The sequence below is a fragment of the Notothenia rossii genome (genome assembly GCF_949606895.1).
Source record: "Notothenia rossii genome assembly, chromosome: 11".
In the NCBI taxonomy this organism is placed as follows: domain Eukaryota; kingdom Metazoa; phylum Chordata; class Actinopteri; order Perciformes; family Nototheniidae; genus Notothenia; species Notothenia rossii.
Window position 1 is genome coordinate 33,377,082 of NC_136910.1, and position 15,529 is coordinate 33,392,610.

General features: G+C 42.1%; 1 protein-coding gene across 6 annotated transcripts in view; it reads left to right on the top strand.

Annotated features, from left to right (window-relative positions):
• Positions 1-15,529, top strand: part of camsap1a (calmodulin regulated spectrin-associated protein 1a) — a 46,873-nt gene that overhangs the window by 9,024 nt on the left and 22,320 nt on the right. For 3 of the 6 annotated variants that reach the window (XM_079660653.1, XM_079660652.1, XM_079660656.1), the window contains exons 3-6: positions 3,994-4,256; positions 12,650-12,811; positions 12,893-12,973; positions 15,033-15,092. In XM_079660653.1, coding sequence (XP_079516779.1) covers positions 3,994-4,256; positions 12,650-12,811; positions 12,893-12,973; positions 15,033-15,092 — 566 coding nt within the window. Of the gene's footprint in view, positions 1-3,993; positions 4,257-12,649; positions 12,812-12,892; positions 12,974-14,578; positions 14,612-15,032; positions 15,093-15,529 lie in introns of all 6 variants that reach the window. The other 3 variants (XM_079660654.1, XM_079660657.1, XM_079660655.1) reach the window with 2 other exon arrangements.

The following is a 15,529-nucleotide window of genomic DNA, read 5'->3' on the forward strand; positions in this document are numbered from 1 at the left end:
TCCATTTAGATCTTAAGTAGAGGTGATTGTAACAGTACATGTTTAAACATAATGTTAAAGAGGCCCTATTAGAGGCTCATTGTCAGGTTCGTATTTGTATTTTGTGCCTTTACATGTGTCCATGCTTTAATGTTCAAAAAGGTTCAACTTTAGGATTTTAGCCTTTGCAGAACATTTACATGTACAAAAACCCTCCAGAACACACTACAAGAGAAGGAAAACCCCAAAAAGCAGAATAGGGCCCCTTTAATATTGGCAGAAATCCTCACCAAGGAGGTAATCCTCACCCTTATTTAAACTGATGGAAAAACGACTAAAATAAGACCTTTTTTCAAACTAAAACAAACATGCCTTTGAAGGAGCTATTATTTTCATTACATAGGGTTATTGATTAAAACTTAAAGTTAATTAATCATTTAAGAAATATTCCTGAACTCCTTTTATTTCTAATTGCTCTCCTCTTTTTTCCCTATTCCTCAACATATGCATTAGCATACCAGTTGCTATCTTGTTTATTCCTGCCTAGAAAGTGCTGGAAGCTCAATTTGGTGAGTGCTTCAGCCGTTAACTCTGCATTAACACGTCCAAGGTTTATATAAATAGCTGCCCCATGTCTGTGTCCATGAGTAGGAGAACCCCCCCGCTGGCTGGGACAACACCAGCAGCTTACCCCCCCCCCCACTAAGACCTGTTAACTTACAGCCTCTGGACCTCTGTGTCTCTGTGCTGGTTGACTGAGAAAGTCTAATGCCTGGAGTCCTGGGAGAAGCTCTGCTACATGCTGAGGCACACGTGTGGAAAAGTTGTTGAAATGATTTGTGACTTTTCATAACTTTTTAGATATAATATACTTACTGGAGAACAATGAATATCCCAATAAGTAGACATAAATGTATGTATTAGGTCTACAGAATTAATTCAAATGTAATTGCTGAAAGCAAATATTTGATAAAGGCTAAATATTTGTTAAATAGAATGTTCAATTAAGTATTTTGGATCTGCTGAGATGTCATATTCTGCAGACCTAAGTAAATGCTTTTGTTACAGAAATGATCTCTTAATCTTTTTGATATATTTTTCAGTGATAATGAGAATAATGGTGAGAAAGTTATCAATCCCTTTTGTAAAACATATATCAACTAGAGAATGCAATTCCTGAATAAATTGCTAGTGGGAATGCTTTATGCTGAAAAGCTGACGCTGAATTGCTATGCTGAAATGTAATGTGTAAGAAGAAAGTGAAGAATTTAGATTGAAATGATACATGAACACTGGGGGCTTGAATGTGTGATGAGAGAAGAGAAAGAAAGTAAAAAGGCTTGGAAAAGCAGCAGAATATTTGAACTGCAAACTTTTGAACTAACTTGATGGCGAATGATCTGTCACCATGCCAACGGCATTTGATGACACCCCATAATAAGCTGAGATGGGTTGATGGCTGCATCGTTACCAAACCGGGGAAGTTTTGGGCCGTTTGGAGCATTTTCACTAAAGAGAAAACTGTGTTTAATGGTGAGCATTGTGTTGCCATGGCAACGGCATTTGTAGAAATCTCAAAACTGTCCCGTAGATGTCTTCACGGCTGGACTGTTAGCACACATATGAAGTTTGAGCACTTTTTGAACATTTTCATAGGAATTATACATTATATTAGGAGGTTACATTACTCTCTCTCTTCTCTTGATCGCCCTCTCTCTTTTCTTGATCACCCTCTTTCTCTTCTCTCTCTCTTCTCTTGCTCACCCTCTCTTTCTTCTCTCTCTCTTCTCTCTCTCTTCTCTCTCTCTTCTCTTGCTCGCCTTCTCTTTCTCTTCTCTTGATCGCCCTCTCTCTTCTCTTGATCGCCCTCTCTCTCTTCTCTCTCTCCTCTCTTGCTCGCCCTCTCTCTCTTCTCTTGCTCGCCCTCTTTCTTCTCTTGATCGCCCTCTCTCTCTTCTCTTGATCGCCCTCTTGATCTTCAATGGAAACGGCATATGATGACACCCCATAATTGACGTAGAGCTGTTGAGGGCAGGACCATTAATCTTTATCGGAAGTCTGCTGCTCTGAGCATATCAGTTGGAGTGATGACATCATCGTGTTCCATGACACAGGTGTTTATATTTGAGCTAACGAGGTGTGCAGAGATCACAGGTTTCCATTGTTCTGAATGAGAGGTAAACCTCTTACATGTAATAATAATAATACAATAATATTTATATAGCGCCTTTCAAGAAACCCAAGGTCGCTTTACAAGTCGGGTATGGGGGGGAGTAGGGGAAAAGAGGCTGACAGGTTAGGGGGGGGGGGGCAAGTAGCGGAAAAATAAACCTATCAAACTAACTATATAGTGGGGAAAGCCTTGGCTTTTTTGAAAGTTTTCCAGGGTTGGGGCGCTGCGGATTTCGGGGGGGAGAGAGTTCCAGAGGGTGGGGGATGCTACACTGAAAGCTCTGTCACCGACAGAATGTTTTGTTGAAGAACCGTAACAGATATCGGTGAAATTTCAAAGCGTGAAGCATCTCAAGGACCTTCAGTATCTGAAGTGTGCTTTTCGTGTACTTTCGGGTTAATAATGTGGCCTTTTTGGCAGGTTAACTAAAGGTGTGCGGCTGCTGAAATTACAATGGGCTTTAATGGAGACATGTTGAAAGTTTTTGTCACTTCAACAAAGTCGTTGGCAAAAGGCAATTTGTTTAATTATTTTTGCCTAATTATTTGTAATTTTTCAAGTTACGAGATGTTTTCCTACGTTTGTCATGAACAATTATGTGTCAGGAATGTAGGGTTTAGGAATTATGGCAGTTTAAAAATAAAAAAATGAAGCCAAATTTCAAGATTTCCTACACTCTAGCTGTGTGATCACGCACTCTAGTTAATGTTAAAATCTGAAAAAGGCCTCTTTACCAAGGTCTGAACAATGTTTAATATCTCTAAAAGTGAGAATCAGATTTAAAAGTTGTGTTACACGAATAATGTCAGAAAGATGTGTAACATTTTAAAGTTGGAATGAGGTTTCTGAGTGAAAGTATGAAGGAACAGTTAGCAGTTGAAGTCGCATGAAGATTGTTCAAGTCTGAAGATTTTCTCCATTGACTTCAATGGTTCAAAATGGGATGAATTATGGGATGTATCTCTGGAATTATGAAAGTTATGAATGATAAAAGTAATAGCACTTGACGCTTCTGTTTTAAGGGAGGAGCTACCAACATCGTGCTGTATCAGCATTCCAACTAAATAATCGCTATTAGTAATATTTCCAAATATTGCGGCCTTATTATGTATGCATTATTTTCTGGCAGCATCTGTTGGCTTTTTAACATTCCCTTCAATTCCACATAATCAAACATTATCATTGTCATTTAGAATGTCTATTTTGTGATTTTATTATGTTGTTTACACAAAACCATTGCATGTCTACCCGTCCTTCAGAGGGACCCCACCTCTATTGCTCTCTCTGAGTTTTCTTCCATTTCCCCCATCTTTGGAGAGTTTTTGGGCTGCTGCAAAGCCCGCTGAGAGAAATGTATGATTTGCATAGATGGAAGAAATACTGAGATGCTTAACTTAAGTACAAGTATACATACTATGGTCTTAAAATACCCCATTACCAGTACAATTACTGGAGTCATTGGATTTTCTATAGAATATTATTATTATGTTTTTATCACCAAAAAATAAATGTAATCTATCATTTAAAAAAATTGTAGTTTTTCCAACCTTAGTTACTTCTTAAAATACTTGGTTGATTAGTAGTACAGTACTGCATCATATCACACTATCATATGTGTGTTTTTATATGTGAAAAGTAACAATACGTGTAAAATAAATGAGTCAGATTTGCGTCCAAAATGTTTTTGAGTTGAAGTTTATGTAATAATCAAGTAAATTACAAGAATGTCAAAGTAGCACTAAACTACTTTTTGACATTCAACATTTGTAACGTTTTGTGGTATTGGGCAACATAAATTAAATGTGATAGTTTGATGATGGTATGCTTGTGTTTTGTTGCAGATCACATCCCTGCAGACCTGCGGGACCCCTTCTACACGGACCAGTATGACCAGGAGCACATCAAGCCCCCCATCCTGCGGCTGCTACTGTCGGGGGAGCTGTCCTGCCGGGTGTGTGCTCTGATCCTGCCGGGGGGGCAGGCGGCCGCGCTGCACACACACCTCTCCGTCCTGCAGGCGCTCAGCAGGAAGGGCGTCTACGTCCTGGAGGCAGGAAACAGTCCTGTCTCTGACCTGGACCTCAGCTCCTCCCCCATCAAGATGGTGGGTACTGAACAGATTATAGAAGAACATTAAAGCAACAATTCACACTTTCACATGGGGGGGGCAAACTGTTTTCACTGAGGGCCACATACAAAATAACATACGAAGGGCTGGGCCACTCATAGAGGGGAGGTATATTGCCTCATAAGTTAAGCTAAGTTATAATTTAGCTAAATCAATCAAATAAGGGTAAATTGTTCTTGATAATTGAATATGCTCAAGGAAAAAAACAGCCTATATCACAGCTCTCAGTTAACAGGGTTTCATTGTTTTTCATTTTGTCACAAAAGAATGTTGGCAGCTCCTCCCTTAAAACAGAAGCGTCAAATTGCTCCTCAATCGGGATGCTGCCCCCCCCCCTTCACAGACCTTTATAAAGTGAGGACAGTCAGGGGAAATGGGAAGGGTCTATTTCATTCTTGTTATGCAAATAAGTTATTGGGATTCTTTTATCAACTAAGATGTTTTTGTTATATGTTATATGTGGCTGAATTTATTGAAAAGTGGTCTTATTAACACATGAATACTTTGTAATATATTTTTTTACATTATTTAATCAGAATCAGAATTCCTTTATTTGTCCCGCAACGGGACATTTATATTATTAAAGCAGCAGAAGTATAGTCCAGATAAATTGAAGAAAATAGATCTTCATATTTAAAATGTAAAATAACTAGGTAAGTAAGAAGAAGATTATAAGTCAAGCGCAAGTCTCAGGTGTGGGCCATATTTCATTATACTTTAACAATTAACTGAGGGCCAATAAAACGGTGGGAGTTGATGGCACTGCCTTAGACTGGTTCACATCTTACCCCAAAAACAGAAGCTTTTCCGTCAACATGGCAATTTTTTCTTCCCCCCGCAGCTAGTCTCCCCTGCGGTGTCCCACAAGGCTCCATCCAAGGTCCTATTCTGTTCTCTATTTACATGCTTCCTCTCGGCATAATCATGCAAACATATAATATTTTTTTCCACTGTTATGCGGATGACATATAGCTCTATCTCCCCCTGAAAACAAACGATCAGTCCAATATTAAGAACCTCATGAACTGCCTTGAGGAAATTAAGGGTTGGATGGCACAAAACTACTTGCAGCTAAATGAAAGCAAGTCGGAAGTTGTCCTTTTCGGCCCCCCTGAATCCCTCAAAGCATTTACTAATAGTCTTGGCAACCTGTCCTCCCATGTCAAACCCCATGTCAAAAACCTTGGTGTTATATTTGACCCTTTAAGTTTGACAAACAGGTCAATGCAGTCGTTAAAGCCAGTTTTTTCCAGCTTTGAACCATCGCCAAAATCAAGCCGTTTCTGTCTTGATCTAGAGAAACTCATCCATGCCTTCATTTCATCCCGCTTAGACTACTGCAACTCCCTGTATACTGGGATCTGTCAGTCATCCCTGTCCCGCCTGCAACTGGTCCAGAATGCCGCAGCCAGGCTCCTCACAGGCAGCCGGAAGAGAATATTACCCCCATTCTGGCCTCTCTCCACTGGCTGCCAGTACTGCTCCGAATTGACTTTAAACTTCTCTTATTTGTGTATAAAGCCCTGACCAAATAACTGATAGCAAGATGGCGCCAGTGTGTGTGTGCGTCCGTATCTGCGTGCGTTGTGTGTGTTTGGGCTGTTGTGGTCACTTTTTGCTCTAAATGTCAACTCTCTACTAGTATACGATTGCCAAACACTTCTGGATCTTCGTTTTTCGGCATTAAATCCTATGAATTCGGATCGTGGCCATAAAACGCTCCCCCCGTTCTTATTGGGAGTACCAGCTTACCTGTGCCGCACCCCAGCTTCAACTCCCCGCCGCAAACGCCATCGCGGAAAACACAGTGGTCGACTGGTGAGGATGAAGGAATTTTCAGCTTATCCTATCTCAAGGACTGAATACTTTGCCGTGCCTCGCTTGTCTCTTCCTCGTCGCTATCTGGACCCTGTCGATGCCTGGTTGGTACCTGTCATCGGCCCGGACGAAGCTTTCCAGCCCGGCCGCGGGCCCTGCTCCCCTCGTCCCTGCAGGCGCGGGGTGAATCTGAATAACCTGCTGTCTATTTGTCGGACTCCGTTGACCTCAAACGCCGCGGACTCACTGGCTCCTGCCAGGTTTGGCCTCATAGACGCCGGATCTCTGACAAACAAGACTTTTGGAGTTCTTCACTTCAAAAGGACTGGATTTCCTCTTTGTGACTGAGACATGGCTCGGTACTGGTGAGTCCAGCACCTTTACCGAACTTTTACCTCCAGATTGCTGCTATTTTAACTCTCCACGGAATTCGGGCCGAGGCGGAGGAGTAGCTACAGTTTTCAGGAGTGATTTTAAATGTCAGCAACTATCGCTGTCATTCTCTCCTTGCAGCTTTGAACTGAGCGTGTTCGAGCTCAGTCACTCTCACACAGTGCTGTGTGCAGTGGTCTATAGACCTCCCAAATACAATAAGGACTTCCTAAATGATTTCTCTGACTTTCTGGCTGAAATTATGCCGCAATATGACCATGTCCTTATTGTTGGGGATTTTAATATTCATGTGTGTTGTCCTGAGAAACCTATGGCAAAGGAATTTTTAAACCTCGTTGACTCTTTTAGTCTTGTTCAGTATGTGTCTGGCCCCACACAAGAACGTGGACACACACTTGATATTGTTTTATGATATGGTTTGCCTGTTCTTAATTTGGAGATATGTGACGCTGTTTTCTCAGATCATATGCCTGTTTTATTTGATGTTACACTTGCCTGTACTACTGTCAAACTGCACGCTGCTGCCCGGCTATCTCGTATCATTAACACTTCCACTGCTGGTCAGTTTTCGGCCGTGTTTAATCATGAAAACGGTGTTATCCATGAGCCTATGTCTAAAGGCCCGGATACACTATGCCGAAATCGGCCGTTTTCGTTAGTCGGACGACGAAGCGTGCCCTGTCGCCCAAACTCAATTTGGTGTGTCCCGCACCGTCGGCCGTGACACGCCTTATTTGGCCTTTCATGGCCGACGCACAGCCGATTCAACATGCGTCGGCCACAGGCAGTCGGACAAAGAAATCACTCTGATTGGCTGTTCAGCTAGCGAATCAGTGCATGAGAAGCGAAACGGTTGCTTGAGAATATCTTCCACAAGCAACACTCCAATGGCTGATAGCTCCAGTACCGCACAAAACTTGTTTTTGATGGACGAGAGTGAAAATGGAACGCACACGCTATTTGTTGTTTGTTTATATCACGTAGTCTGTTCTTCTTCTCTGTCTTCCGGTTGTTGCCTCTTTTGAATGACGAATACACACTACCGTCACCTGCTGGTAAGAAGAGTTATTGCCACTCACGCATGCGCAGTTCGCACGTGCTCGGCTGAAGTCTTTGCGGTGTGTTCCAGTGCGACACATGGCCAAGACGCTGGAGAACACGCCGACGCAACAGTCGGCGTCAGCGTCGGCGAGTTCTCTGGTGACTGCTTGGTGTGTCAGGGCCTTAACACTATGGAGGACCTTAGCTTATGGTTTCACTCCACATATAAAGCTGCTATGGGCACTGTGGCTCCATTAAAAACAAGGCAACCCAAAACTAAATCCGAGCCTTGGATAACTGCCACGACTCGGGCTGCCCGACGTGAATGCCGTAGAGCTGAAAGAATATGGAATAAGGACAAACTACAAGTCTCTTTTCAAATGCTGAGGCAGTGTTGGCGTCTCTATCAGAAAACTGTAAAAGAGGCAAAAAGAAAACATTTCTCTGACATCATTATTTTAAACTGTCACAAACCTTGTGTACTATTTCAGACAATAGATTCATTTCTTAATGCCCCTCAGACTACCTGTGTGGAGACCTCCCCTGCAGTCTGTGAACATTTTCTTCAATTTTTTATTAATAAAGTCACTTCAACTAGGACTCAAATCACTGCTCCATCAAACGACACCTCTGTCTCTGCCCCCTGCTTTGCTGTTTTTGACCGTTTTGAGCCTATGACTCTGTTCTCTGTGCAGGAGATTGTCTCCAAAATAAAGCCCTCTGGTTCTCCAATCGACCTTGTCCCTCCTCGATTTTTTAAAGAGGTATTCCCCACTATAGGACCTTTTGTTCTTGAAGTTTTTAACAGCAGTCTGCTCACAGGGGTTGTTCCGTAAAATTGGAAACATGCAGTTGTACAACCACTTATTAAGAAACCTAGTCTGGATCCCACAGTTCTTGCAAACTTTAGGCCCATTTCCAAATGGCCTTTTATGTCCAAAATCCTAGAGCAGATTGTATACAGTCAACTTCTAGCTTTTCTGGAAGAGCACAAGGTACTCGAGATCTTCCAATCTGGTTTTAAAACCTTGCACAGCACGGAATCAGCTCTTTTAAGAGTTTTTAATGATATCCTTTTAGCAACAGACTCAGGTGAATGCATTATCCTTTTACTCCTTGATCTAACAGCCGCTTTTGATACAGTGGACCATGAGATCCTGATAGCTCGTTTGGAGCAGTGGGTGGGCATTAGGGGCAAAGCCCTCGAATGTTTTAGGTCGTATCTGACTGGTAGGACTTTCTGCGTCAGCCTTGGGGACTCTGAGTCCTCGTCTGCTCCTCTCCTGTGTGGGGTTCCATAGGGCTCAGTGTTAGGCCCCCTGTTATTCTCCCTGTATTTGCTCCCTCTTGGGTCCATTCTTAGGAAGCACGGTATCGCTTTCCATTGCTATGCAGATGATTGCCAAATATATGTGCCACTTAAAAAGAACGACTCATATTCAATTAAACCGCTGCTAAACTGCCTTGAAGACATTAAAGGTCCCATGTCATGCTTTTCCGGTTATTACCCCTCCCCTTGTGTGTTATGAAGGTTTTTATGCATGTAAACGGTCTGCAGAGTCAAAACCCTCAAAGTACACCCTGTAGCGAGTAAAACTCTAACACAGAAAATACCTCCCCAAAACGCCTCGTTTGAGATACGTCACTTTCCATTGATTCTTCCGGGTAACTTATGATGTCATGCGTTACCCGGAACCAAATGGACCAATCCGTGGAGCCGTTACGTTACTTCCGCGGAGCCGTTACGTTAAGCCCCGCTGATTGGTCCAAATTGACCAATCCACGGACTTCCTCACACACACACTCAGTGCATGCAGCTCTGCTGATCTCTCCATGGCTGCAGGCTGATAACAGACAGTTGGGATCGCGGCGAAATTCTCTCTGCAGACCCATTCTCACAGCATTTATCAACCTTTTTCTTACTCAATATCAAGCCACACTTATTGTTTTTACTTCGGCTGTGACTTTGTGTGTGCTCAGGGTGAGTTTGGCTGTGTTTGGCTGTGTATCGCTAAACAAGGAAACCACACCTCCACGGAGCTCAGCGCGGTGCACAACGTCCCGACCAATCAGAACACACTGTGCTCACAGGGAGGGTGGGGGCTGGAGCTATTGGAGCCACAATGAGCCGTTAAAGGCAGAGAGTGAAATTCAGTGAATACACGTAGTTTACAGAGATGCTGTATGAGAAACCAAAGTGATTTTGGAAAATTGCACAATATAAATCTATTCTAGACCTCAACAATGGAATTATGATCAGTGGAAATAGCCATGAAATGGGACCTTTAAATCCTGGATGTCATGCAACTTTTTAAAATTAAATGATGACAAAACCGAAGTGATGGTTTTTGGTTGCCCTCGGACCACTCCTATATACCTAGGATCCTTGGGCCACTCCACCAGGCCGACCATCGCAAATCTTGGGATAAAGATGGATCCTGAACTTAAGCTGGACAGCCAGATCAAGGCAGTTGTTAAAAACAGCTTGTTCCACCTCAGGCAGCTAGCCAAAATAAAGCCTTTTTTAAATAGTGACCTCTTTGAAACGGTAATCCATGCCTTTGTCACCTCCCGCTTGGATTATTGTAATGCACTATATATGGGGATAAGTGCATCCTCCCTTGCTCGCCTGCAGATGGTGCAAAATGCAGCAGCACGGCTCCTAACTGGCACACGCAAACACGAGCACATTTTCCCCCATTTTATCTTCACTCCACTGGCTGCCCGTTAATTCGAGGATTCATTTTAAAACTCTTTTATTTACTTTTAAAGCCCTCAATGGCCTGGCCCCGCCCTAGACTGGACTCGCACTCTCAGGTCAGACTCTCAGGTCAGCTGATCAGTTGCTCCTGAGGGTGCCAAAAACAAAGTCTAAGCGCAGAGGGGACCCTGATTTCTCTGCTGCCGCCCCTAAACTGTGGAACGACCTGCCCTTGTTAATCAGACAGGCGCCCACACTGTCTGTTTCTAAATCCGTCTTAAAACCCACCTCTTCTCCTTAGCATTCGGAAACAAGTAGATTGTTTGCTTTTATTTGCTTTCAGTGGTCTACTCTATTGTTTTTATCATATGGCTGTCTTTTATTTTTTAATTATTATGTTTATTCTGGTTTGTTTTGTGTTTGTATCTTTTATTTTAAATGTATTTATTTTATGTTTTGTGAGCTTATCTCTCTGTACAGCACTTTGGTCTGAAGGTTTTAAAGTGCTATATAAATAAAGTTGGGTTGGATTGGATTGGATTGGATAAATGGGCAGGGCCCCTCCTAAGTTGCAGACCTTCTTATCCCATATTCTAGCTCCAGGCCCCTCAGGTCGACTAACCTGGGGCTCCTGGTTGTCCCACGCTCCAAGCGTAAACTCAGGGGTGACCGAGTCTTTTCTATTGCAGCCCCAAGACTGTGGAACAGCATCCCCCTCCCTATCAGACCGGCCCTCTCCATTGATTGTTTTAAATCCAGGTTAAAAACACACTTTGACTCTCTAGCGTTTGACTCCTCCATATCTGGCTGGTTGTACCTGGAACTATGTTTGTTGTGCATATGACCTTTCTGTATGTATGTTTATGTCGTTGTTCCTTTTTTGTTTTGACTTACTTATCTATTTATCGAGAGGGCGTGTCAGCTACCTGCTCTGTTCTGTACAGCACTTTGGTCAACATGGGTTGTTTTTAAATGTGCTTTATAAATAAATGTGATTGATTGATTGATAAACATTTACCCAGTGCCACATTTGGCCCCTGGGCCGTAATTTGGAGACCCCTGAAGAAGGAGCTTTCATTTTGTGATTTTTCCCTGTCACTTTGTGTTGTGAGGTTTTGATTTTGCTAAGAACTGCATTTGTTTTGGAAGCGAGTAAAAGAGTGATCCCTCAGTGACTGCTGCTCGCTGTATGCTGTTTGTTGGTTATCATGCTCAAAATCACACAAAGCTTTTGCTTGATAAATACAGCCAATATTAGCATTAATTCGACTAAGGTTAGCTATTTATTAAGCTAGCTTTGCTTTAACCACCACCATTAATATAAATTAATATATTGACTAAAAAACCACATCTCAGTTTGTTTTATAAGTAAAACTAAATGAAAATTTAATTACATAACAGTCTGGAGGCAGAAGGCCTATTCAGAATTTGTTATGTAGTTTCCTGTGAAAATATAAAAATATGCTCTTGTGGTCTGCATGCTGTAATGCATACCTTTTTGAACATAGTTAATAATTAAAATAGTAAGCTAATTCCTTCAAGAGTAAGAGTAGGCTGGAACAAAACTAAAAAAGAGTACACATTGGCATTTATTAGGTGATCAGATACACAACTCCTGACGTACTGTGTGCCTAAACATTTACCATAAAACAACTTGAAATGATAGTATGTGGATGTTGAGTTACAGCCTGCTCCACTCCTCCTCGATTCATAATGCTTAAAGAATCATTAGATCGTTCAAAATCTGAAAAATGTTTCCTGTAATGTAAATGAGGGCGCATCCTTTCTGTCTGGCAACAAGCTACAGTGACTTTGCTTTATTTCATTTGTATTCGAGGCTAGGATTGAGGTTCTCTAAAGCAGTTTTGTAATATTCTATGAGATTATTACAGTGAAATAAAGGAAAACCTTGAACAGTACAGCCATTCCAGTATATATTAATTTTTGTATTGCCATATATGAATGTGATTTATGGAGATAGATTTCTGCTGACCGCCCTCAGCAATAAAAAAGAAACTGTTTACAATTTAGTTTGAAGCAGAATATGAATAAGCATTCTTTTTCAGATAAAAACATTAATTCAATTTTTTATTTGGAAAGTGATCACATTATCTTCAAAGAGTTTTGACTTTTGGATTTAACAATGTTCTGGAGTTATAAAAAATGTGTAAACAATAATGCACAGCAATACTGCAATCTACCCCTACAAATAGTATAATACTAATAATATTGAAACAGTGTACAAAAGCACCAGCTTAAAACAGAATAGACTTGCCAAAAAAGCTATGCAGCATTTACATTTTGTTCAAGAATGAAAACATGTAACAGTATGGATGAAGCTGCAAGTGTTTGGTACAGCTTTAGTATTTACTCATATTTACATGCAGTATAATTCTTGTAATGGTCATTCTTCCAGAGCTCCCACATCCACCTCATCGATGCCCTGATGATGGCCTACATCCTGGAGATGATCAGCGTGGAGAAGGTGGTGTCCAGTGTCAGACGCTTCTCCAACGTCAGTGCCTCCAAGGAGCTGCCGTTCGACCTGGAGGACGCCGTGTTGTTCTGGATCAACAAGGTGAGAGCAGAGCTGGTTTCTAACGAGTTGGATCTGTGCTTTCTTTATCTGTGCTGATCTACAGTGTGTTTGTGGCTGCAGGTGAACATCAAGATGAGGGAGATCCTGGAGAAGGAGCTGAAGATGAAGCAACATTTGATGGAGTCGCCCAGTCACCAGAAGGTACCTGCTTGTGTTTTCAGCTTCCTCTGTTCAATTGTGTATTTCTTTGGTGCTTTTGTTTATTGTCTGTCTGGATTCTACATGCATGCATCCTGTCCTCACTGTTTGCATGAGGAGGTTTATTCATTGGATCTAGCTGGTTTATGATGAACCACCTCACATCACAATCTGATCACAGAACACATTTAAATTGTATTTTTTGTAACACTTTAGTTTGATGTTACTGTACTGTACTGAACTGTAGTTGTAGATACTGTACAGTTCCCATAATATGGGGGCTTTGGGGATGTAAATAAAGTAAAATGTTGCCATGGAGAGAGCAGCAATGATTAGTTGACTATCAATAAGTTGATCGGCAGAAATACTTTGTCAATTGTGTTGATCACTATTTGTTAGCGTCATTTGTAATGCAGATATGGCAGAAAATGCTATTTTCAGGCTATAAAACATAGAGATGTTCTTTTCTCTCTATCATATCATTTTAAAGTTAATTTCTTTGGGTCTTGGACTTACAAATCAATGCATTTAAAGACATTAACTTGGCTTTGGGATTTACATTCATCAGTATTTTCAGACATTTCATAGACCAACAGTTAATTAATTTCAGTGTAATAATTCAAGTGCCGTGAATAATAGTTATTTGCTTACAATGACCTCTAATGCATCCAGTCATTTCCCTCTTATCTGTCTAACCCTTTCCAGTTGTCTTTCAAATCAGGTGTGTCTCCACGTTAACAGGAGAAAATCTGATTCCTTGGCTGCGTCTCACTTCGGTTATTTTTCATTTCCTCACTCCTCGGCCTTGGTCTCACCGGAAGTTGATTTGTCTGCGCCATCTTGAGTAGCGTCCCAGTGGCCTTATTGGTGCCAGAGGAGCGAGGAGCGATAATATAATAATATAATAACCGAGGAACCACCAGACCATCCTCCGGTGAAATCCTCAGACACTCGCCCCGCCCCCTTACTGTGTATCGCTCACTGATTGGACGATGCAGCGCATGCACTGATCTCATGCTTCTTGACATGAGAGCCGTTTCCCAGCGGAGTGAAGAAAATACATGAACCTCGCAAGAGTCATTCCTATCTCTTTTTGTTCTCTCAATTATTTTATTTCTATTGTGCACTCTAATCAATATTAATCAAACTATTGTTCGTTTATACATTTTAAGAATGGCGTTTATCTTTTTTGAGAATGAGTTCTTATTTTATTTATTGGGGTCAACAACAGATGATACAAATGTTTATGTCAGTAAATGTGTGGCGGGTGTGTTTGTGAAAACAATGGGGACAGAGCTGCTGTCAGACGATCAGCTGTGCAGCGTCATCACAAACGGACGTCGCTTCACGTGACGCTCCGGAGGAAAGGACGTCCCATTGCTCTTAAAACTCATTTCCCTGCTTCTCGTGGTTTCCTTGCGTCCCTCCATGCTTCCCTGGTGGGAGGGACTAGACGCAGGGAAACGACGCAAGTGAGGGAAGCAAGGAATCCATTTAACCGAAGTGAGATGCAGCCCTTGTCACTGTTTTTGACCCTTGACCTGTCTGCTGCTCTTCCTGTTTGTGTCTCCCCAAATTCTCCTTTCCTTTCTGCCTCCTGGATACTAGTCTCCCTCCAAATGGTACTGGAAGCTTGTACCTGTAAGTGCAACCGCTTAAAAAACTGCGTGTGTGTGTGTGTGTGTGTGTGTGTGTGTGTGTGTGTGTGTGTGTGTGTGTGTGTGTGTGTGTGTGTGTGTGTGTGTGTGTGTGTGTGTGTGTGTGTGTGTGTGTGTGTGTGTGTGTGTGTGTGTGTGTGTGTGTGTGTGTGTGTGTGTGTGTGTGTGTGTGTGTGTGTGTGTGTGTGTGTGTGTGTGTGTGTGTGTGTGTGTGTGTGTGTGTGTGTGTAATCAGACCAAGCAAAAAGGAGCCAACAGTGCCCCTTGGTGGCAACGATAGGCACACCGGGCATTGTGACCATAATGCCTGGAGAGGAGTCCCATCATCCACACAGCTTGCACCATTTCATTCTTTCTTGCATCACTTCATTAACTTCCTCCCATTCATTTCTCTCCCTCCCCAGCCTGATATGTTGCATGCTCTGGCCAGCAGCTTATATGAGCCCGTGGAGTTCTCTCAAATGGTAATGTACTCACCATCGAACCTTTCCTTTAATTAATCCTCACCTTCATTATTTCCCCTTGTGTAATCACGCATCACATGCACCAGCTACTGAACCCTCCTTAGTCTAAGTGATCATACTTGATGGTGGTCATCCCTTATGAGTGATGACAGGGTGATGCACAATGTGATCCTCTCAAATATATTTGCAAAGGTCAAGCATCAGATTTCAGTTACAGAGACCTACTCCAGAGTATACGTTAAAGAAAAAACATCCATATTTCTCCACCTGCACCCTGTTTCCCCAGAGTTGTTGACAGAGATTACTGCAGCCTTAACTCACCAATAATGTAAAACCACTAAAAGTTCTTGTTTTTGCCACTCAAAGGCTTAGATTTGTATAAGTGTCGGACAACATTATGGAAGGGATGTTTCTTTACCTTTAGCCTGAAAGCACTG